The 24371-nt window shown below is 48.3% G+C and overlaps 2 protein-coding genes across 2 annotated transcripts; one reads left to right on the top strand and one right to left on the bottom strand.

The window, feature by feature from the left end:
* The first annotated feature begins 525 nt into the window (after positions 1–525).
* Positions 526–4348, top strand: LOC135814775 (Krueppel-like factor 12). Its single transcript, XM_065327945.1, has 2 exons — positions 526–890; positions 1639–4348. Exons 1-2 carry the CDS (start codon positions 651–653, stop codon positions 3187–3189), a joined length of 1791 nt encoding a protein of 596 aa, XP_065184017.1. The 5' UTR covers positions 526–650; the 3' UTR covers positions 3190–4348.
* A 656-nt stretch (positions 4349–5004) lies between these two features.
* LOC135814774 (uncharacterized) lies at positions 5005–15230 on the bottom strand. Its single transcript, XM_065327944.1, has 6 exons — positions 14760–15230; positions 13618–13716; positions 10101–10769; positions 9325–9618; positions 8726–9010; positions 5005–7560 (listed from the first exon to the last, which is right to left on the bottom strand). The coding sequence occupies exons 2-6, from the start codon at positions 13703–13705 to the stop codon at positions 5801–5803; spliced, it is 3096 nt and encodes a 1031-aa protein (XP_065184016.1). The 5' UTR covers positions 13706–13716; positions 14760–15230; the 3' UTR covers positions 5005–5800.
* Between the last annotated feature and the right edge of the window lie 9141 nt (positions 15231–24371).

Here is a 24371-nt window from a genome sequence, read left to right as displayed (position 1 = left end):
TAAAGTAAAAACAGTATAAACCGATCTTAGTATTTTTTCAGTCTTTGACTTCGTCTGCACCATGTCCAGTAGAGATCAGTGTGGCAGTTACAATCATACATAAGATCAAGAACACGTTGTGCATGTAAATGGGCCCACAACACGCGAATAGTATTGCCTTTCATTGGAAAAATGCGATGTACTTGACGGCAAGACAAGTAACGATATCTGTGCACTCAGTCTGCATGTCAATATTGATTATGTGCTGCGGAGAGCCGCACTTGACTTGCTCACTCGCTCTGTATGCAGAGGATCTGCGCTGCGCCAAGTGACCCCGGGTGCAGCACCGCGAAACTGCGAGGTCGCGAGAGATCAGAACGTGGCTTTTATATGGTCCGAAAATAGCACCAGCTGGCCTCATCGCTGTTCCTCGCGGACTCTCGCAGCTCGATCGCGCTCCTGTCAACGCCGAACCAGCAACCTATCGGGGCCGACCTGGGGCTGTCAAGTGGCGATCAGGAGGGAGTAAAAGGAGTCGACGAATAGGACTAGCAATCAGTTCGCCGGTTACTCGAGGCGGAGCTAGGTGGAGGAAAACTAGAAGAAAACTTGAAGCTTATCAGCTGTCCCAGAACAACCTACAATCCGCCATAGACTGACTAAGCGTTTACATGCTGCTCCAAATTCTCAACCACGCACTGGCTAACAGCATGACAGCTACGGAAACGTTACAGGCATTTCTCGACTCGCTGCCTTCGCACAGCAGAGATTTGCTGGAGCAATTGCGGCGCATGGAGGAGCAATGTCCCGGTGTGTTTGACGATGAGACCCAGTCACCAACATCCTCTTCACCATTGTTCAGCTGTTCACCTAGCAGCACCAGCAGCGAGGCATCGAGCTGGGAAGGAAACGTGAGTGCTAGATGTCAGCCTTGCATACTTATCCGCACATAATACATTGTACTAGTACTGTGTAGCGCGTACTTCCGCACTAACACAATTTGCCTAAATAATTCAAATTTTCTCAATGATGACCTTAGCTTTAGGTCTGAATGGAAAATAGTATCAGCAACGGTATTTGGACATGGAATTGCAGTGGAGGCCGAGGGCAGATGAAGATAGAATGGACGAGATTTTTCTTTCTTTCTCATTTGTTTGTCACTTCCCTAAGCCCTACACATAGCTATTTGGAAGGGAGTTGTATCCAGTTTGATACTGAACATCTGCAAAATAATTAAAATTACTTTTGAAACTTCTTACTTGCCCGCCCAAACTCACTGATAACTTTGAATCCATGCCTGTTTGAATGTTACTGTTGTTAGGTAGCTATGGTTACTATGGTAACCATGCATATGCCAGTGGAGTGTTGTGGGGTTGGTCTCCCTTGATGTGCATACTGGATGCTGTAGATGACTGTTTGATTGAGTGTCCTATGGAAATGTATAGTGCGTGATTTTTGCTGGTCAGTTATAGCGAAGGCCATAGGTTCGAGTCCTGGTACTGACAGAGTCCTGTTGTACTGACAGTCCATTTTCTTCAGACTGTTCTTCCCTCTTTTCGTTTCATTATACTGATGAATATTGGCATGTGATTTGTTCAGTAATGATGTAATTGTTGTTGTTTGTGGTGTGTGTGTTTTGTCTGGTCTTCTTCTTTCCAGGCCAGTGCCTATATGAGCAAGCAGCGGGATGATGAGATGCTCAGTCTAAGTGGCAATGGGCAGCAGCAAAGCAGCGGTGGCCTCGAGTCTATTGACAAGATATTTGGCAGTGCAGTCAGCGGTGCGAGCACTACAAAGCCAGCCGGCTCTACTACAGCAGCGGACAAGGCAGACCATCTGACTAGTTTCTACTTTCCCAGCAGCGTGTCCTCTCTTCTACCGCTGTCACAGATGCCCGCAGTTTCCAGCTGTGTGCAAGCCAATAGCACCAGCATGCAGCAACAGCAGTTGACATCACCCGGCATCAGCTGCCTGGAATCGCCTCCCGCCGACTACTCTGATGTCCTGCTCACGCGACTCCTGACTGCACCCGTCCAGCAGCCGTCCTCCATGCTATCATCCAGCGTCAACGTAGAGATCGACTTGAAGCTCCACAACCTGAACACGATGCAGTCGCTCAACGAGGGTTCACCTAATGTTGAGCACAACACAAGTGAGCAGTCAAACTTCTTCCAGTCAAGCTCCACGACACCTACTAGCATTACTCTACCTCCTCAGCTGTCCACTTCACAAGTCAATAGCAACTTGGATCAACCGTCCACTAGCACCAACTTCCAGCTAACCTCTCCACCGCCCACTACGTCCGACATTGAGACGTCCTTCAACGAGCTCATGCTTGATCAAACACCGTCAGACCTGCACCGAATCCTGTTCCCTGGACACTCACTGTTTCCAGACTGCAGCGGCAGTAAGACTAAGTCGGGCCAGGTCGCCGAACAAGCAGACATACTGTCCCCACACATGGACAGGCTGTGTGACCCGTCAAGCTGCATTCCCACAAGACAGCAGTCCAACCAAGCTGATGACAGGTGCAAGGAAAATGTGCCCGCCTTCACTGCTCGCATCAATGACTCCTTCAGCACATCGAAAACAACGACTGCAACAACTTCGTCCGCCTTGTCAACACCGCCCTCTTCCGAATCATCTTCATCGTTCCTCTATCCCAGCTGTAGCTCGTCATATCCTCCTAAAAGTCTTTCATTTCAGCATGGTAACTTTGTTGCTGAACCGAATCAACCTGTCCCTCCTCTCTCCGTCACTGAGTTTGAGGCCATCTTGAAGAAGGCCCAAAAGGAGGGCAAGCCAGGTGTGCCCATACCGCGCAAACCCAAGAAGCGACCATCGGCGCCACGCAAGAGGAACCACTTCTGCAACTTTGAGGGCTGTGACAAGGTTTACACAAAGTCGTCGCATCTGAAGGCGCATCAGCGCACCCACACAGGAGAGAAGCCATTCCCCTGCACCGCACCGGGCTGCAACTGGCACTTTGCCAGAGCGGACGAGCTGACCCGCCACTACCGTAAGCACACCGGGGACAAGCCGTTCCGGTGCGCTTACTGCGAGCGCTCGTTTGCTAGATCGGATCACCTGGCTCTGCACTACCGACGCCATATGCTGCCCGGGCCCAATGGCAAGGTGGTCCAATCTTTCTCCTCCAGCCAAGTCAACACAACAGCGGTGGGCAACAATAGTCATTCCAAGAAGACATGACTTCCACACTCCACCTGCTGCTGACTTCCAACGTCTCAATCCTAGTTGCCAATCCAATGGCCTGGACTACCGGAATCCCGCTAACTGCACCGCGGCGACGAGCAATGTCGGGAATAGTGCCAGATGATTGCTGTCACCGTCCACATGCCCGCCACACTCTCGTCATCATCGGCTCTCCTTGAGAGCCAACCTGCACGCACCACAAGACAACAACTTGCTGCTCACTAATAACACGAGCAGCAGCTCCAGTCATTACCACGGCTGCACACGGTGTGTTCGCTCTTTTTGCCACGGAATACGGTGGATACTGATCTCCCGGCGGCTGCCATGTCGTTAAGAGTCTGCGCTCGAAAGCTTCTACACCAGCGATGGTTCTATTTGAAGCTTTCTAGACTCTGCTAGCTGACATTGTCGTCCACAATCTGCACTTTGTTTTGTTGCTGCTCCACTCCTAATGCCGTGTGGCTAAGAGTGTAGCAACAGCTCTGCAACCTATTGATCTATCCGCCCGCTACATGTCTTCCCCATGTTTGTTTAGTGTTCATTGACTCTGCCTCGTATTTCTAACTCCACCTATCCTTTAACAATAGCCATAACCTATTTCACCCGCAATCTTCACTTCACGCGGACACGTCACTTATTCGCGTACATGCACTAATGCTACATAGAATCTCATTGTGAGCTGCTGCTGTTGTTTTCTCTCTGCGGCACGATTATTATGAAGCTCTATGGCTTTGCTTTTAACCCTGAATTATTATACGCCGCTATTCTTAACCCGAGACGTACACTGACTATTTTATGCTTAACCCTAGATGCACTTTTTTTCTTCGTGCGAAACTGCACAATGATTGTATATTTTTAACCTTATGATACCTAGCAATAGCACTCAATGCTCGCGTCTACTGTATTTCCTTCCCAGAGATGTGGTCCAGTCTCTTCATTTGTCCACTCTGAGTCTTTTCCGCAATCAAATAAGCCTATCAATCTACTTGCCAGCTTGATTCATCTTAGAAAGTTTCCGTGTTGATTAGCTTCTATTATTAATTTTCTTCAATTTTTCTTTAATTTGAGATAGGCTCGAATTATTACAATTATTTTACAAGTACTTACTCTAGTAATTATGAACTTGAGAGTGTCCGTTAACTCCTTCCTAAGCTCAGCTCTCGTGTTATGGAACTGTTTGGTTCTGGTCGAACCTAGTCAGGGATCTGTGAGAGTGAAGTAACTCCTGAATGTTTACCCTACAAGACGACCAAAGATGATAAATTTGTAATGCAAATCTCCTTCATCCTTTTCACGGGTTTAAAGACAGCCATGTGCGTGATACCCACGTAACTTATGGCAAATGGAAGTGAGACGATGTTAGGTCCCTTTTAATAAAACAGTGTAATCTCCTCTCCAGCAGTCAGCCATGCAGGTACCTGTACTCATGCAATGCTGAGGGGACCGCTGTCCGCTGGCTGAGAGTGGTGGAAACATCACCAGCCAGAGACCCTCATCGTACTGGATTTGAACCTGTTGTATTGCGCACATCAAACCAGTGCATATCACACCAACAAACTACAGCGTACCCAAAACGGTAACCGCGTTACAGGGCAAAAGAAATTTTCATTCACAAGCTGAGCACTGCTAAAGTTCACATAACTATAACACTGGTGGACTTCACGTAAACGAAACAAGGCAAAAACTAGACCCACGCCGTCTGGATGTGTGTCCACGGGCAGATCACCAGCTCAACCCGAAACACACACAACGCAGAACGGGAGTACCGTTAAAACCCATGCTCAACGGAGCACGGCCAGCTAAAGACCAATCTGATGTTTTTTCTGCACAGCTCGCAGAACCAGGAAATACCGTTATACTCACATTAACATAAGAGTGGTCTTGTAGATATACTTGAATTATAACGAGAAGAAAGTTCTTATCTAGGAGGTGTGCATCCAGGCAATGGCAAAAATGTGGCAAAAATGTGGCAAAAATGTTTTCTTCACATTACCGGTACTTTAAAAAATCAAGGCCATTCTTTCTCAGAAATTTGCGAATTCAATCAAAGAAACAAATGTCATATACTTCATGCACCAGTCAAACAATGTCAGAATTATACTTCATGCACCAGTCAAACAATGCACGAATAAAATGGTACCATGCAGGGAAAGTACAGCCAACCATCCAGCATGGCACAAGTTCTAGAAATAATAATAATATTGGTAAGAGGCCAGCTCAGTCAATGCAGTGCTTTTGTCAGCACTCTCCAACCTAGGAGCCAATAGTCGCAGCGGAAATAATCGAGAACTCAAGCGCAGGGTCAGACACACTGAATCGCCACTGTGATCATGGCACAGTAGCCAAGCACATTGGCACCCGGACTGCGAACAATAGCAGCTATACATGGAATGTGGTCAAGGAATGCAATATTGTTTTCCAGCGCATGCGTATCTATTTACGCCAGCGATCATCAATTTGGCTATTCGTGTTATAGCAGGCTAGTTGATAGTAAAATTTATTGTACTTGAAGTATGGTAATCTCTCATGTAAAAAGAAAAAGAACTGAATACAACTGGATGGCGGGAGGCATAGAAACATGAATGCGTCTTCTGACAGTTCATTCAAATCAACTCCGCAGTAGGACGGCAATTTTCTTGAGCTCGGCATTGAGGTGCTGGAAAGAGGGCCGGTCGGCACCGTTCATCTTCCAGCAATGCGTCAGCAGCTCTCGTATACCGGCCGGGCTATAGTCGGGGATTTCCGGAGTGGGCCGGTCAGTGCCCTCGTTGCGACAGCGCACGGTCAGCCTGATCAGCTCGCTCGGCTCGATGTCAGCGAACGGGCCCGCTTCGCACATGGTCAAAATCTCCCAGCACGCAATGCCAAAGGAGAACACGTCTGTCTGTACACTGAAGTTGCCGTAAAACGATTCAGGCGCCATCCACTGCAAAGGCAAGACGGCTTTTCCGGCAACACGGTAATAGAGGCGGTCATACAGATGACAGGTGAGGCCAAAGTCACCCAGTTTCACGGTAAGGTCGGAGGCAACAAGACAGTTGCGAGCGGCCAGATCACGGTGGACGTAGGCACGTTCCGACAGGTACTCCATCCCGGACGCTACCTGCTGCATCATGCGTACCAGCACTGCTAGCGTCACGCTGTACTTCTTTGCAGGCAGCGTTTGCTGGGGTTTCAAGTTGAGCTCCCGCTTGCTGAGGTAGCTATGCAGATCGCCGTTGGACATGTTTTCCATCACCATCGCCGTCAGACCGTTGCTGTCACAGATGCCGAGAAGACGCACCACGTGATTGTGCTTCTGGCGCGACATGAACTTCACCTCCTTCTCAAACGACTTGCACAGGTCCTTGTCCTCCGTCATCTTCAGGGTCTTGACGGCGACGTCCTGGGGCGGATCGGTCAACAGCTGGGCACGGTACACATCACCAAATTGTCCTTCGCCAATCTTGTCCTTCTCAGAGTAGATCAGCTTCGTTGGGTCCAGCAAAGGAGGGCCTTCTTCTCGTGGGAGTGGCGGCGGCTCTTCATAAAGTGGCACTAATCGAGATAACCTCTTCTCCTTGACAGCTGATGCACTTTCCAATGCGCTCGCCTGAAGCATCTTCTCCGGGTTGATGTCGACTGCCTCTTCATAAATGTGATTGGTTACGAATTTGGCACTACCTGGGGTCGGACAAACCTGGTCGGGCTCTGCGTAGATCTTTAGCTGGTCTGGCGTTTGAACGCTAGCATAAACTGCCTGGTTCAGGGCTTTAGGCCCCAGCGGGGTGGGCAGGCTGGAGACCGAGGTCGTGCCATACGGGTGGTGTACTTCTCTCTTTAGCTGTTGAGGGTCGGCATACTCCAGGGACGATTCCAGCTGTGACTGCACATGCATGGTGTTAGAGCCATCGATGGAAGACACGGACGGTGCGTGGCTTCTCGCCGAGCTCCCAATGGGCGAGGTGTTGGACGAGCGCGGCGAGCGGTGCTCCGGAGAGAGGCCGGCCTGGCGTGCATTGGTCTTGACGGGAAAATCGGATCTCAGGTGGCGCAAGCTGTTGGACGGAAGGTGCTTGTGCCGATATTCATGGCGCTGCTGTTGGCGTCGCCTCCACAGCACAAACAGCACCAGGATCAGGCAGGCAAAGCAGATGATGAAACACACCAGGAGAACGGCGGCCACGGCACCGAATCCACTGCTCGTGCTAGCGGAAGATTGCGGCGGAGATGTTGAAGTGCTGGCTGGCGCGCTGGCACTGGCACTGGCCGCTGGAGTCACGCTCGGTTCAGATTGCGGTGCCGTACTGGTAGTTACAGACCTGCTGCAGGCGTCGTAGACAAGAATATTGTTGTGCGAGTTGTCTCCAGTGCCTGGTGATATCGTATCTGCACGTCCAAGATCAGACAAGAGTGAAAGAGTTGGTACAGACGAGAATCACGGGATATCCCCATATCTATGTATATTGTGGAAATAACAGCATCCTGCCATTGTGCTGAACATGAAGCCATTCTGAGATAAGCCGGGACTGGCACGACGTGCCAAAGGCATCCCAGGAAAGTCATAAGTAAGATGACTTTGGAAGAAGATATCTAGATACCTGCTGACCCATCATTCATACAATTATAAGATGATACTCAGACCATCCTCTGGATACTGAATTGATTAACCAATAGTAATAATAAAATAAGTATTTCCTCAGCAAGGCACTGAAGAGCAGTACTCCAGGCCATGTTGAAGTTTTGTAAGAGGAGCTCTGCCGCTACAGGTTCTGCTTTTTTAAATAGAAGAATAAGAAGTAAATCTGAGTGCCCAGTGTTGGTGTGACTGTGTGTGAAAAAGAGAGAAGAAGGATAATAGAACGAGAGGTGACAAGATCAGTGAGTTTCTCTCCACGTGACAACTCACTGATCTTGTCACCTCTCTTTCTCTTCCGGCTGAAAGTCGGACGCGACACATTTTCAGGCATTTCCATGGTAATGGTCAGGTGCACAAGCGCTTTTTCCCGCTGAATGGCTGAATCAAGTTCGGCACGAAATGGTGGCGGCAAGTCGACTAGATTGCGCAAGTACCTAGCCCCATTTGCTACATCCAAGGCCAGGAGTTCTCAATTGACCGTGGCTCGCAGTACTCGACTGGAAATATTCCCCGGTGCGCTTCCAAGCGGGACTTGGACTATTACAGTGGTCATAGTTTCTCACTGATCTTGGGCATAGTACTCTGGTCGGTTGAGCATGGCAAGCCCCACCAGCACCATCTCACCCCATGCTAGCCCCATGTGCCTGCCAGGGGGTTGTGTATTTTGTAAAAAAAATATAGTGTCTGCAGGTTGAGGTTATGGTAAGGGGAATCAAAAGCACTTTACACAGTATCATCTCAGTCACAGAGCGAAAGAATCAATAGCCGTATTTCAGATTTTTCCTCAACCCCCTCACCCCCAAAGGGCTCTCCAGCCGGCCTCAACACGTTTGTTGGTACTCAGTTTCGCTGCTTACCCCTTATTAAGCTGTATTGCAACACATGAAAACACAGACGTGCACCAGTATGACTTACCCGTTACGGTAACCATGGCAACTCCACTGTAGTCGTTGTAAGCGCGGCCCAGGCGTGCAACACAACTGTAGGAGAACGTTCCCGGCTGGATATCCGTCACAATGATATAGGGCAAGGGGCTGTCTTCGGCAAGAGGAGAGACGGTCTGGCCTTGGCGCGGCAGCCAATCCCACAGGACCGGCGGACTGACGGTGTGTTGTCGGTTGTCATGGGAACAGCATTGGAGCAGTACTGATGAGCCGGACGCCACTGTCACATTGGTTGTACGGAAAATATCCAGGGCAGCTGCAGTGGCAATGCATCATGACACATCACACAGCGAAACGCACGTTACTCTCATAGCCAGTACACTGACTGCCTTTGCAAACGCCGCCACAAACACACGTACTAGTTCACGCAGTTGCTTGTACATGTACTGCGCGAACTCCTCAGGATAGATCACATTTTACTTGTCACTGAACCATGACTGCTTCGCTTACTGGATCCATCTCACGCTCAGCACCTGCAACGTCACACATACCAGTTGCAATAATTCTCTTGTTAACTTAAAATACAGCCAATCCACCGACCTAGAAGAATCACCCCAAAGAAGTGCTTACGGAGAACATTGACGCTGATAGTACTGGTGCTGGTGGGTGTGAGTGAGTTGCTGCCTTTGCACAAGTACCCTCCGGCATCTACCGGCTGCTTCGGCTCTAGGATTGTGTAGTCAATGGAAAGGCGATTGGGCGTGAGGGCGGTCACGTTGGACACCTGGGCACCGTCCCTGCTGCGAATCAGCTCCAGCAAGTCAACATTGTCGCCGGTGCAGGGTATCCTGCCTTCCTCGCTCTCCACCAGCGTCACTGTTGATTGCGATGCTAGCGCAATGGACTGCCGGGTGAAATCGTTCGCTGAACAAGCAAACAAATCGCAGAGCGGGAATTGAAGAATATAACTACGTAGAAAATAACTTGCGGAGCAGGGATTGAAGAGTACAATTACGTATGTAGATAGCTTGGTTGAAAGCAATGCACTGGTAAGACCAGAAGTACACATACCCGTACACTAGAGCTGTTGAACGTCTATCACATGATCATACTGGTACAGGGCAGCCATGTTGGTTCCAACTCCACCCAATCCCTGCATCTATGGGTCACATGATGTCGGCCATGTTGGTTCCACTGTCCACATGGTCACTTTCTACACGATTTTTGTCACATGACAAAAATGTGAAACTGCTCATACCAACAATGTATAACATTGTTGGTATGAGCAGGCCGGCGTGCTCGTGTGTAGACTAGTACAGCCATGTATAGACCAGCATAACCGTGCACATTCATCTGTTTGCTGGTGTATACAGTAGGAAGAAAGCAACACTTGAATCAGTACTTACCACAGAAAACGACTTCGGAAATCAGTATCCACGGATGGACACTTCCACCTTCGGTCAGGTAGCTGCTGGGTCCTATCTCCAGCCGTGCATACTTGACGTTTGGGTACACTTGGCTCACGGGCAGAGTGATGGTAAGCGGTGAGGACGTGTTGGTGTAGGCGTCCGCCTCGGCTGAGCTGTTCAGGATGGTAACCCAGGTTTTCTGATCATACGGAACCACATCCGTTGTTGATATGGACAGGCTCACAAAGTCAAACAGCGCCACGCCACTTTGGCGCGGATTGAGCGTGGCCAGTTTCACAGATGCCAGGCTGACAGAGCTCTGGAACTCAAAGTATATGGGAACCGGCGTGGAGCCGGACTCATTGACAATGTTGAGCGTGTTCCACCCGACCCATGGGTACCGGTCTGCCTTCTGTCGGAAGTCGTCTGTGCCACACGTAGAGTCAGTCAGTTGACCGCGCCCGCCGGACAGCCACACGAGACTGTTGCCGGCAGCCCAGGGAAACTGGTGCTGGTTGCGATGGTTAGGACTGTACGTTTCGTCCTCGTAGCTGCGGTTCGACTTGCGCCCGGTGTGCATGCCCTGCGGCATGGTGTAGGAGAACGTGCGTACCACCTTCTGTGCATCACTCTCGCACACCAGCAGCTCTGCAGGGCACGGGACTTCTGTAGTGTCGGCAGGCAAGACAACACAAAAACACAGAACTCCAGGAGCTGAGTGCGTGCGTGAATCCATGCATATACACGTAACTCAAATAGAGCAGGAAAGCCATCGAAATCCTGTCAGATCTGAAAACCTCAGACCATGATGAGTTAATTATTCGAGTTGCTGCATTTCATCAATAACGGTAACAATCTTTTCACAGTAACTATTGCAAGTAACTCCCTCTGGCCATACACATCAACCTAGACCTAATGTTCTTGTATGAACCCACACATGAGTGCTGGGCAAAACAGTTTACTGTTCATTGCACATTCTAATGGAGAATGTGTTCAAAAGCGTTCACGATGCTAATATTGCAACTGCACCAAATAATGTGGACAATCGTCGCCCTGTTACTGTCCATGCTTTACCTCTGGATACTTTGCATGTGAGTCCTGACATCTGTTCTGTTTGCTCAATTTGATTGAAAAAAATCTCAATTTTAGCCACCGGCCACGAGGGCTCATGCTGTTGTTGGTTGTAGGCAGGCCCAGTGGGTTGGTCTAAGAGCATGATTGAGAAATGAGAGGTACGAGGTGTAGGTCCTGCTTGGAAGCGGGTGGATTTTACCAACCACGCTGCGACCCACAGCAAATAGGGAACTTGTGGCCCGACACAAGGGTAACATGGATGCGGCAAATGGAATTTCATCCTCCGGTTGGTGGATCTGATCTATCCTCTCCCACCGGTTTGGAGCCATCTCTGATGCCTGGTCATGATCATGGGGTGGTGGTGTCCCACTGAAGCGGAAAGGTGGCTCTTGACCCGCCCTGCATGCGAACCGGTAATATTATTTTGCGTATTTTATTATGTAGCTGGTTGGTCTGGTATTCCTCTGCAATTATATTGTTTGTTCCAGTGAACAGTTTTCTCAATAAAAGTGCTGTGCCAAATGTTTGAAGTCCACGCTGTGCTGATCAGTGCTAGTACTTTTTCTTCGCTTATTCATTTACTTCTTCTAGAGATAAATTGCTGGATGAGCTATTTGCCATGGCGTCCAGACCCTGATTGGTTTGTGCTAAGTGTTTCTACCATGGTGCAATACAACACAATGCTGGCTAGATCTATCTGTCACTACACTGCTGCCTCTCTGACCCACAAGCACCTATTGCTCCCAAGCAGCTAGTCAATTACATGCCGTGACATCCACATGCCCGTACTGATGGCAAGCCTACTAATGCTAACTTACCTACATTCGATTGCAAATTCGAATGCGGTGGGAAGATGGTCGAGATAAGATCAGTCTGGCTGCAACATGCGGGAGTTCCCAACCTCCATTCATCACATTAATAATATATAACGCAGAACGCAGTGCGATGCCCACATGCCCCGTAACAGGTTCTGTCGTGATTTTGAGTTGCAACACGCGTATACATCTCGCCGCTTCAAAGGAGGACTTGATTCTTTGTCCTTCCTTATCATAATTACGGTAAAACGTGTCAAGGCGATCACTCGGATAAGACGACCACTCGGATACGGCGACCGCCTGTCACAGAAGACCACTGCAACAAGGGCCAAGGGATGCTATGTCCAGGCAAACGGCCCCGAATAAGGAGACCACATGGTTACAAAGACCACGTCTTGAAGGTCCCTTGAGCGGTCGTCTTAGACAGCAGACACCAAGCAGCTAGTCGACAGGTTTCACTGCAAAATTCTCAGTGTATAATAGATTGTAGGCAAGTAAATCTTTTACCTAAGACTTATCCACTCACCCCCACCGTTAGGCGTTGCATCTGCCGCTAGGGTTTACTGGGTGTTAGCGGCAGCGGCAGTCGTGAGTTCCCTTTGGGAACGGACACGATAATTTTCTTTTTTTTTTTTTAAATCTTTTACCCACTCTTGCTCTTTTAAAGGGGAAGTATACCCGAAAATCAAATTTTCACCAGTTGTAGTCTTCGGGGTGCTGAGTCGAATGGTCTTGGTCCGAGGAAGCTGAGACACTCCCTTCCTCCTTTATTCCCAATCAAACTCGCGCACTTCCACCGAAACTGGGTGACTGCGCCCTACTAGATGGGGATTTGTATGCAAAATGTCACTAAAAGCGCCATTTCGTTCTTATAAAAGCCCGGATGACCGCCATTGGCCCATATGTTGTAGTCTTTTGGACGCTGAGTCGACTGGTTTTGGTCCGAAAAGGCTGCGATGCAGCGTTCCTCCTTTATTCCCAATCGAACATGGTTGAACAAGCGGTCACGTGCTCCTGCGTACACCAGTCACCTGGTCACCGTGCCTGCAGGGTACAACTTACTAGCCTGTTTGACCTTTTTTGGGTGCAGTCCTATCATTCGAGTTGAACTCGAGTTGAACCTTGGTGTGAAAGTTGTCGCCTGCTGGCGCGGTGACCAGGTGATTTGGGCACCCAGGAGCACGTGACCGCTTGTTCAACCATGTTCGATTGGGAATAAAGGAGGAAAGCTGCATTGCAGCCTTTTCGGACCAAAACCAATCGACTCAGCGTCCAAAAGACTACAACATATGGGCCAATCGCGGTCATCCGTGCTTTTATAAGAACGAAATGGCGCTTTTAGTGACATTTTGCATACAAATCCCCATCTAGTAGGGCGCAGTCACCCAGTTTCGGTGGAAGTGCGCGAGTTCGATTGGGATTCAAGTAGGAAGGGAGCGTCGCAGCTTCCTCGGACCAAGACCATTCGACTCAGCACCCAGAAGACTACAACTGGTGAAAATTTGATTTTAGGGTATACTTCCCCTTTAAGAGCAAAGTGGATGAAGGCTTACTTGGATGTTGATGTAAAATTTTAAATCCAACTCATCGTTAACCGGGCAACAGACACCCTACTCTGTACATACCTTCTCCTAACGTAGATGCAACACATATTATAGAAGTTAGGACAAGCAACGTGATTCCATATCCTGCTGCCATCTTCTCTCCATGCATCAAACAGCAGTCTGGGTAGACGGAGCGGGAAAAACACAAACAGGAAACGTACAAAATGACACAATCATGTGTTAATGTGACTACTACTAGTAATCATCAGCTATGGGACCAAACCGAACCTAGAAGCCCCCCCCCCCCCCCTCCCCAAAGTGCATAGCTCGCACATCTGTGGTGCAGTGACCAGGCACCACGGGCACCTCAGAGTCACCATTTTTCCCATTGTATAGCGTCTATGATGGCCATTTGCTGGTGTCGTGCCTAGGAGGACTACATTGACCATACACCAGCTAGGTGCCTGCCGCCCCCCCCCCCCCCCCCCATGGTCAGTTTCTGGAATGTACCGAACTTCCAGAGAAGCAAAAAAATGCGACCCCACCAGGACTCCAACCTGGGACCTTGCTTCCCCATGGGATATTGTCTCACAGAGACAAAGCAGTACTCAACACTCTACAGGGAGCTTTGTTTCCAGCATAGGGGCATGCGTGTCTTCCTCCGACCTTGGGTTCCGGATAATTGAATGCCTTCCTATCCTCTTGCTTTGTTCCTGGAGAAAGACCTAGCTAGTACTGTACTGTGGTAAGTATGCTGCAGCACGTGTAGCTGCACACTGCACTGGTAGCCTCGTGATCATGAGCAGGAGATTGGAGCTCAACGGAACTGTACCAGCACGTGCACCTGCATATTTGCACAGCAGTCTGTAGTGCTGATCACTTTCAAGTAACAAAATTAATGTTACTGTTGACAGTGTATACAGTTGTTTGTTTGTTTCATCAGCGGATTCACCCAAATAATACATACTTCTAATAGTGCGGCATGGGCTCAGTGATGCACTGATGGTGGGCTTCTTTCATCAGCGGACTGCTTCAAGCGACCTCACACTGTCGCGTCTTGCTCTGACATTATTATTGACTTCGTTTGTCCTCAATCCAAACAGCGTAAAGTCTCGCACAAAATAACTGCATGGGGCCACTGTATTCCCTCCGTCACCCCAGTGATACACCGTAACTAGCTTTCCGAACACTATGAGGATTCAGGAAGACTGAGCCGCACTTACCACCACGTCACAAGAAGACACCAACTAGTGCCCGCGCCGACACAAAGAACACACTCAGGAGTCAGGGCCAGGGCCCTCCACCTCCACTGAGTTCGGCAGTTCACTGCAAGGCAGAGTCGCTCGGTGTAGTGCTGCTGCCCAGCTACCAGGTTGACGACACCACCGGACGATAGACCTCGTCGCGCGTGCTGCGAAAGGCTGAACCAGGTAGCGGGCGCCAGCACAAATGCGCTTCCGACTACGAATGGCATTGGTCGGAAAATGCGGACGTGAAGATTGTTCCAGGCAGGAGTTGATCCGCACGGTACTGCAGCAGCCTTCGCGTAGCTGTGCAATAGATCCTAACGGAATGTGCAGCAGTGTTCCACTTTGATCAACAACTACCGTATCACAAAAAGTAACTTCGACCCCCTCTGCTCCGCCGCAAATGATTGCGGAGTTTATTTCGTTAGGCGATAGCCGCATAAGCCAGAGATTGAAGAATACTGTTAGGTGTGTGTGCAGACTGCAGAGACAGCCTAGCCGGCATGACATGAACAAGGAATACCAAATAGAGGTCGTGCTCAGACGTGCTGAGTGCGTGCATGTCCGAGTACAGATGACGGCTGAATTGACGTGAAAGGCCAAACAGTTGCAGTTACTGCGGGTATGGTACCTCGCACATGTGTGTGCGATGTCGGGCGGGTGTTACCACGTCCTCGTTACTGGTCAACCAACGGCTATTTTACGGTACTAACCTGTCAAGGCACTCAGCTCAGCTCAGGCCAGTCACGGTCAGGCCAAAGCAGGGCGCACTGCACTCTCACTCTCAGAGTCTGCAACTGCGCCGCAGGCTGCACCGGCTGACACGTTATAGTTATAGCAGTACATGTAGTACCGGTAGTAGAGTATTCAGTTGTACATTATGACAGTCATGTAGACTCTACAATGTAGATCATCATGGCCGCAGGGTAATGCCCGCTCGATTTCAAAAGTAGGCTTGTACTAAGTATTAGTTAGTTGTAGCGTTGTTATTGAGTAATCAACAGGCGACAGGTGACCAGAGGCAGAGTGACCAAAAAATGTAAAAAGGTAAACAGCGACTCGCCGCACAATCGGTGTCGACCTGTTCACTTCTGACGTCCTTCTGGCCTTTCAGTTCCGTTGAGGGTAAAAAAAAAAAGGTTGACCAGACGAAGTAACCTCTCCCTGTCTCCCGATCCCTGATCATATCAATGAGACGCTTGCCTTTGCGGGTGACAGGATCATTTCGCGTTACCAGCACCCGAATCCTGGGGGTCATCATTGATGACCGCCTAACGTGGTCGCCTCACATTGATTTTGTAATTCGCAAGACATGTGCAAAGGTTGGCGCTCTTCGTCGGTCCTTTCGGCAATTGAGCAGGAAGGCCAGGAGGCAATTTATTGTATCAGTCATTCTACCTGATCTTTTGTACTGTTGTTCGTGTTTTGTAACGAAGCTGTCCGCTAAGGACCGCCAAAGGCTCTCTACTGTGTTCCGCCGTGCTGTACGAGCTGCCTGTGGTGCTAAGTCACAGGACGACATCACGCCATTATTGACCACATTGGCGATTTATCCATTTGAGCACTATATGATTCTCAACTTTGCCCAGTTTATTCATAGAAATCATGTCATCATCTCACTTCCTACCCTAACGGAATTATTTCCACCGATCACAACAAGCCTTAGAACTAGAAGCCACTCTAATGCTTCCATTGCCATATCTAAGCACCGGACAACTGATGGAGTAAATTATTTTTCTAATCGTGCCGCAATTTTCTTTAATACACTACCTGCCGAGTGGCGCAGACACCACCGTACCTCTACATTTGCAAACCAACTCAGGGATCTTTTTAAAGACCCAGTGGCGTTTAAGAAGTATTTTGACCTTCTTTTTGGAATCTGTTGAGTTTCTCGATGATCTTGATAGTTCTTGTACTAAGATTGAAGTTGACTTGGTGTTTGATTACTGTACTGCTTGATGTCTGAATTCCAATTTTTTCTATTTTTTCTTTTCTTTTCCTTTCCTTTCCACTTATCCCGTTATCGGCCCTCTTAAGAGTTGTGTGTATCACTGTTGAGGCATCCGATGGTAAATAAAATAAATACTACTACTACTACATTGCGGTCGACAATGCAGATCTACATTGTAGTCGTACCACTACCATGACTACCATGACTACCATGACTACCATGACTACCATGTCCTAACAGAGCTCTTGGCGGATAGTGCCGTAGAGAATTAATTTGGTACTTTTTCTGGTACGTTTCGTGCGTGTCTGGTAGTATGTGGATAAAGAAATGGAGCAGAATTCAGTCAAGGAAGTGCTTGCCACCCTACTAATTATTTCACTGCTTTTCGAGCAGAATCTGCCAATTTTATGGAGCATTATCCGCCAAGTCACGGCTATCCGAAAGACGTACAATGTAGTTAGCCGAGCTTAGCGGTATCATCGATTACTACTAGTAATTTGGATGACCACATTTTTGTAATGTTGCTTCTTGTGTACACTGTACATGTCATGTACATGTACATGTACATGTACATTGCACGCAATGGCTAAATAATTGCAACACAACATGTCGGCGATCAGACTTTCATCTGAGACGATTTTGTCACCAGCCGTTTTTTGGGTTTTGCCCCATGCATGTCCGGGTCCTGTCAACAGAATCTATCGCACAATGACATTGTATTAATGGCGGGGACTGGGAGGATGACAGTTGCGTGGACATGGTGACTTGAGTGACATACTGTACAATCATACAATAATCATTGTACTTTCTGCTACATCCATGGCCCGGTCCGGCTTCCACGCGTGCACGTCTGCATGCACGCGCGTTACGTTGTTGTTAGGCCATTGTGCTGGTACCACTTGGAATGAATGGGTACTTCCAACAATTGCATGTACATGTATGGGGAAGCAACGCCCTGCTAAACCGTCACCCAATGATTATGTCCGAGCCCATTAATGCCTAAACTTAGCTAAAGTTAAATGGAGGAATGCAACTGGGACAAAGCTAACGTAATGTCGTCTGTTCTCGGAATCTCCAGTCTGCAGCATGCTTGGTAGGTGATCACTGATCAGCTTCTTGACTCAGTAATCAGCGCTCTAGGGCCAGGCACTGGCCATGCTGCGGACAATAATGAAAATATTGACTGAGGAGGGAGCTACATGTAGTCCTTAGCTGAAGTAACTAGTTAGCACGCATAAGTCTTGACGTCCATGGCCATACATGTACATGATTGTACATGTACATGTACATGTGTATGGCCTCTCAAGGCAATCCGATCCAGGTTTCTAGGCAGTCCTCCTGTAACTGTGCACACTGCAGGTCTTTTATCACGACTTTCTGACACGGTTTCGGACTTCAAAGACAAAGTCCAAAGTAGATACATAATACATGTACCGGTACAATAGTACATGCCGCCCGGCCCGGTCATGGAGTCGTCAAGTACGACTCCCTGGTTCAATGTACACAGTCATGAAGAATACCAGGATACAGACCTGCTGTTCAAGTAGTTAAACTGTTTGATAGCCAATTGTTTAGATCTGTCATAGGGGACAGCGGATGCATTCCCTTTCCAGAGAATGGTTCGTGCGAAGCTGTTGTGTCAGTGATCCAGGTCTAATCATGAATCATCTGCCACGATCAAACGTATCGCCTGATAACTAAGTAAAGTAACACATTATAATTATTTGTTCTATTCCCAGGTGCCACTCATTGCCAGCCCTCGGCCAAAGACAGTAGATAGCCAATCGTACAGTCTTTCTCAGACAAATGACGTACATGTACGTGTACGTGTTTGGGGGTTGAACTACATGTAATTACTTGAAGTTGAAGTGCTAGCTGTTTTGCTTCCTCGCTCGACGAGTGAAAGAGATATCAATGCCAAGCTAGACAAAACCAGGCATACATTGTACAATGTACATGTACATGTATGGTCCCTTGGGCCTTACCTTTTAGGAAATGTCCACAAGTAAGATTCTTGCAATCAACACTACAGGAGTTGTAGTTTCCATGACATGCTCACACGTGACACCCAACAGTAGCTACTGAACAATAATAGTTCAGTAGCTACATACATGTACATGTACAATGTACACTGTGCAGAGTGAACTGCTGAAATTACATGTTTTATAAGAACATCAGGCTGCGCTAACTTCTGCCTTTAATTAAAAAGTGTTATCAAGGAAAGAGATAGACCCTTTCAAGACAAAGTACAACACTGCAACACACCAAGAAGACAGTTTGATTGTGAGAAACCTAAATAATAATAATAACTTTATTAGGATGACCCAAAGGCTGAATTGTAAATTGTTAATGTTACCGGCGGCGTGGACTGTAGAACATGCGGAGACGTTCCCACAACTGTAACAATTAATTTTTTTGATTTACCCACACATGCCTTTCTTCATGTCTTTCTTCTTGCTGAAATAGTGCCGTGACTTTGTCGCGATGTATTCTGTTCACTTTTCCTTTGTTAGCACTCTTCGCGTGTACGTGTGAGTCCAACTGATGAAAATCACAGGAACACGGTTCTTGGAACATACCCAAAAATTAGTTCAAAAAGCCACGGCCTATCACTCTATCGCCATAGCAAAGCACAGTACTTACAATTGTAGTATTCTGTTCTTTTTTTTCCATCTTAGCAATAATTCGGTGATGTGAATCCAACTGATGACAATCGCAATAATAATAATATAATTATAGCAAGAGTGCATAAACGTTGGACTCTTGTCTTGATAATGTTATTCACACGTACAGTACACGCATACATGACGTACATGCACATGAATGGCTTCATTGCAAAACGCGCTAAACGCCAATCTCATGCATATGGCGTTTTCGGTGTCAATCGAATCAGTAGGGATCACTGCATCTAATGGCCAAAAAGAATTCTCCAAAACGAGACATATCCCACTGAAAATCAACGTTGAAGTTGACGTTCTACTGCAAAACGCGGGCCACGTGACCTGTGACAAGCCAGCGAGTGCTGCATGCTGGCGCAGCACGTGGCAAGCATCGCGACCAGATCTGTAGAGTGAGTCGATGTCGAGTCGAGTCGCAAAATGTCGATGTCAGAGTTCAAAGTACAGTGTTTTCGTGTTGTTGCTTTGTAGCAGCTACATCTACGTTGTCATTTCGTTCTTTTTGTAATTATCTTCTTCGTAGCTGTTGTTTTTTTGCTTTCGAAAATGAAAAGGGCAGTATGCTAGAGGCGTCAGGGAGGGACGACGCTGCTGCTGGCAGTGCTACTGCTGCTGAGCTCCTTCAGAGTTCCGAACTCAGTGAAGTCGTTGCACTTGTATTTTCTAATCTCATAATACTGATTAGTCCGGCGAATACATTATGGTTTTGCCCGAAAATATTGAAGAATCACCTTGCTTGAGAAAATGGATGGCTCCTGATTTTTGAGAAAGCCTGTGTTTGCATACATCACCCTACTCTTCTCATCTGCTAAGTTAGATTTGACCCAAACCCACCCAGTTGTTGATCACAGAAAATCGCTCCTCCTGAAAATTGGTCAAAATGGATTTATCTCGTTTTGCAATGAAGCCCTTCACATGTATATCTAAAGAAATAATACAAACAACAAACAAACAAAATATACATGTCCATCTAGAGCGGAGTTACCCAGGTACCCGAAATGCGAATGATTCAAGAAACGTCACTAAACACCAGACGGTACGCGGTGCAGGTGAGCCGGTGACCTGTATCCCAAACTTCCATATCGCCTACATTTGATTGTATACTAGTGTTCGGTAAATACATTTTTTCATCACTGTCAATTTTTCATGCACGTCACAACGAGGCTGTTGTAAACATAGGGAGAATATTCGGCATTGACCCACACAGAGTCCCTTCTATAGCCCTGGCCATGAGATGCAAAGGGCGCAGCTCTAGCTGACAGTAATTGTCCATAGGCTATAGCCATATGTCTAGCCTAGCACGGTCAGAGGTATGCTAATACGAGCCAGACCACAAGAGAACTCCAAGACGGTTGTTGTTAAAGTTTACTGTATTGCTACGAGAGTGTGAAAGGAGGATGACACAGGACACCAAAGCAAAGAAGAGGGCACAAGCCTACATGTTGATGCGACAAGAAAGAACGGGGAATGGTGAACATTTGTACTTCTGTGGTTACGACGTGTGTGAATAGGATTGAGAGATAGAGAACGTACGGGGTAGCCAGATTTTACCACCAGCTGGAACGTGTGGATAAAGAGAGATGATGAGTGCCAGTGGGTGGATCTGGCCACATTGTGATAAAGAAAAGGAAGAAAACACCAACCGGCACAGTGCTAGGTATGTTTAGGACACAGGTGCAAAAACAAGACTGATTGATTTGCATTAGGATCAAACAGGTGTTACAAAAAAACCCTACAATACAATCAGTCTCTTGAGACAGTCTTCTGAAGACTTGCGGTGGGGTCTTGATCAGAAGAACGTGCCATCAAACGGACTGCTCTGCTGTGTATCTTGTGCGCTGCTTGCAGACTGCTGCGACTGCTGTTGCCGCTGCTGGCGGGCACTGAGTAGCTGAAGGAGAGTGTTGAGAGGGCCCTGCAGGTTGCCGACGGTGCTGAGAGCGGTCTGCACACCCGCAGCAGCTGTCTGTCCACGACTGGGACCAGTCCGTGTGCGAGGGCGGTTGCGGCGGCGGCGGTTGCGGCGGCGGCTACGACGACCCCTGCTGCTGCTACAGCTGCTGCCTCGGCTGCGACTGCGGTTGCGACGGCGACGGCGACGACGACGACGGCGGAACAGTCTGCCAATACCCCTGCCAACCCTGCGAATAAGGCCACCTCCCGCTTGGGCAATCGGTGCAACTGCCGGTGCGAGGCTGCCAATAGCTGGTGCCGCTGCAGCGAGGCCACCGAGGATAGGCAGAAGCGGTGGAAGTCTCTTCTGCGTGTCAACTACCTCCGATGCTTGCTTCACTTGTACTGCATTGCTGTCTGCATCAGTGGCTGCTTCGGCTGGCTGAGGTGAGCGCTTCTGTTGCGTCTCTTCCTGAAGCTGAGACAGTGCGTCCAGTGTTCTCAACACGTCTATACCATCCTGGGTATCATCATCATCATCATCCTCATCATCGTCATCTTCATTACCGTCATCTTCGTTGTAGCTGTCCATATCCAGTGCCAAATCATCATCATCGACCTCATCCGACATTTGCGCATCGTCTTCATCATCATCGTCGTCTTCGTCCTGGCTTGCTGCATTAAACTCGTAATCGTCCTCGTCTGTTGTTTTGCTCGCCTCCAGCAGGCGACGCAGCGCGCTCAGACCTTTCTCAGCGCTGGACACGGAGCGAGTATCTCGAGACTGTGCTTGGTTGCTGGTCTTGGCGATGGGATTTGGTAGAACCTGGTTACAACAGAGTAACACCACCACTAGCAGAGCGGCGCCCTCTCTACCTAGGACCGCCATATCTGAAGATATGCCGGACGGCTGAAAGTCGGTGATGTACTCCTGTTGGCTGTCTTCTTCCCTTTCAAACTTCTGCCGAAGGTAGAACTGATTTGCTTGGATGCGACGAGTTCCTTTTATTCAGGTGGCTCGGCCATCGCTCATCGTGCGAGACTGACTTCCCAAGATACCGACGATGGTAAGTTAGCTGAATGATCATCACTGCCATCAACTCGCCCAGCCAGCCAAGAACCGGAGAAGTTTCGTCGACGAGCAAATCTCAAGGAGGCGAAGAAGACAAACCGCTAACGGAAAATCCACCGATTGCAATACCAGAAATGTTGCCTGGGAATCCGAGATAGGTCTTGTTCGGGAATAAAAATCTGAACTGAGGAGTGGGCCTGTGGGGTCATCGCTTGCTATGTGTATGGGGCTTTCAATTTCGTACAATGTATTTTACCGGGTCACTGTCTTCTATTGGTCTGTCTACGTAGACCTACTCTACACACATCATGTAGAGACAACCGACTAACTACTACTAGTACTAGTCTACACGTAGTCTACACGTACTGTACACAGACTCAGTGCACTAGACTAGAGTAGTAGAGACTAGCGATTCCGGTAAATAGTAGTACTAAATACGCTCATGTAATCTACTATACCGCCTACCGGTATACCAAAAGCAAAACTAGTATAACAGTAACTAATGTCCCCATGGCAAACCATGACTGAGCGAAAGCGCAGGTCAGGTCAAACCATGATGCGGCGCCGTATCTTTTATCAATTTATGACCGCATCGGCGCATGGTCTACGATGCCCTCTATACAACAGTTACTGATCTGTAAATACTGAACAGCTAGAAGAGGACTAACTGTGCCTGTGCTGTGGTCCGTGTGGACATGTATACATGTACATGTATGTGCTGTATTTACTATGACTAGAGTTAGTATGTGCCCTAAATGTGGTCCAGTGTAATGATTATGTACTGTGAATCCGGATCCGCCATTACCATGATTACTCCACCGCATAGGATCGGGAGGATAGAAAGCACGGGCTACTACTGCACAGTACTAGATCTACATCTGAGCTGAGTCTCTTTGGATCAGTGCATGCAGTACAGTGGACTACAGACTAGACGTTCACGTGTACACGCTGTGTCCGTGTTGTTTTGTTGTAAAACGCGGACTGTACTGACTAGCTCTGTTCACGGAAGTGCAGCGCGTGTATGCCCGCCAAGCGTAGACCGCAGGCACTGCAAGCATCCATCACCCTCGCCTACGTAAGGAAGGTCCTATGCACGAAGCCAAGACTGGAGCAAGAGTCCATACCGTTTGTACTATTGAGGGAACACACCCGGAAAATAGCACCATGGCCCCGCAAGACTGTACAATCATAAACGTCTCTAGCCGGTACACATGTACCTCCGCCCTTGGCTTGCGCGGAAATATCCAATAATAATGTGCCTCTCAGGTTCGGTGACAACCAGCTCATTTTCCGCACCCGGCAAGGCTGGTCACACCTCCTGAGACCTCACAGTTTCGACGGCTACCGCCAGTACCGACATGGTTTCCTGGTTGTTTGATTATCGTACAGGCACAACGGGACTGGTCAACTGCTGTGGTGACTGTGTCCACTGGCTACTGGAGTACTGCCCAGGGAAGGAACCACTGCGGCACTGACTCTGACGGATCACGCACGACTGTATGATGGGGAAAAGACAGTAGATCTACGTTACAATGACTCGAATGAGGCAGAGATCCTCAATCAGTCATCCTCTATGATACCACAAATAAACTGTTGCTTCTCGTATTTACTGCTATGCGTTAGCGGTTTCTATCCGCTTTGATCCCTGGTATTTCTTCCTTACTGGCTTTACGATGTACTTTTATTTTTCTCTTTCTTCTTGTGTTTTAGATAGTACCGTGCAAATACGCAAATGTGCCTGTTTATTCCTCCGCGACTCTAAATACCTGTAGAAGCCATCAGACCAAACCCTGCGGCCCTATTATGTACGACTTTATCTCATGGTGCTGTGGAGGAAGTCCGATGCAGTAGTACTGTAGAACTGTAGACCATCGGTTTCTCGCCACCTCGCTTTGACAAGCCACAGCAGAAAGGCGACCACTTTTCCCGGCCTCGTGCTATGAGGCTCTCTCCAGAGCACAAGTAAAGAAACACATCAGAACATCATGGCAATA

This window comes from Sycon ciliatum, chromosome 4, assembly GCF_964019385.1.
Source record: "Sycon ciliatum chromosome 4, ocSycCili1.1, whole genome shotgun sequence".
Classification (NCBI taxonomy): Eukaryota; Metazoa; Porifera; class Calcarea; order Leucosolenida; family Sycettidae; genus Sycon; species Sycon ciliatum.
The sequence above is the reverse complement of the archived record's forward strand: the minus strand, read 5'-3'. Positions and strand labels throughout refer to the sequence as shown.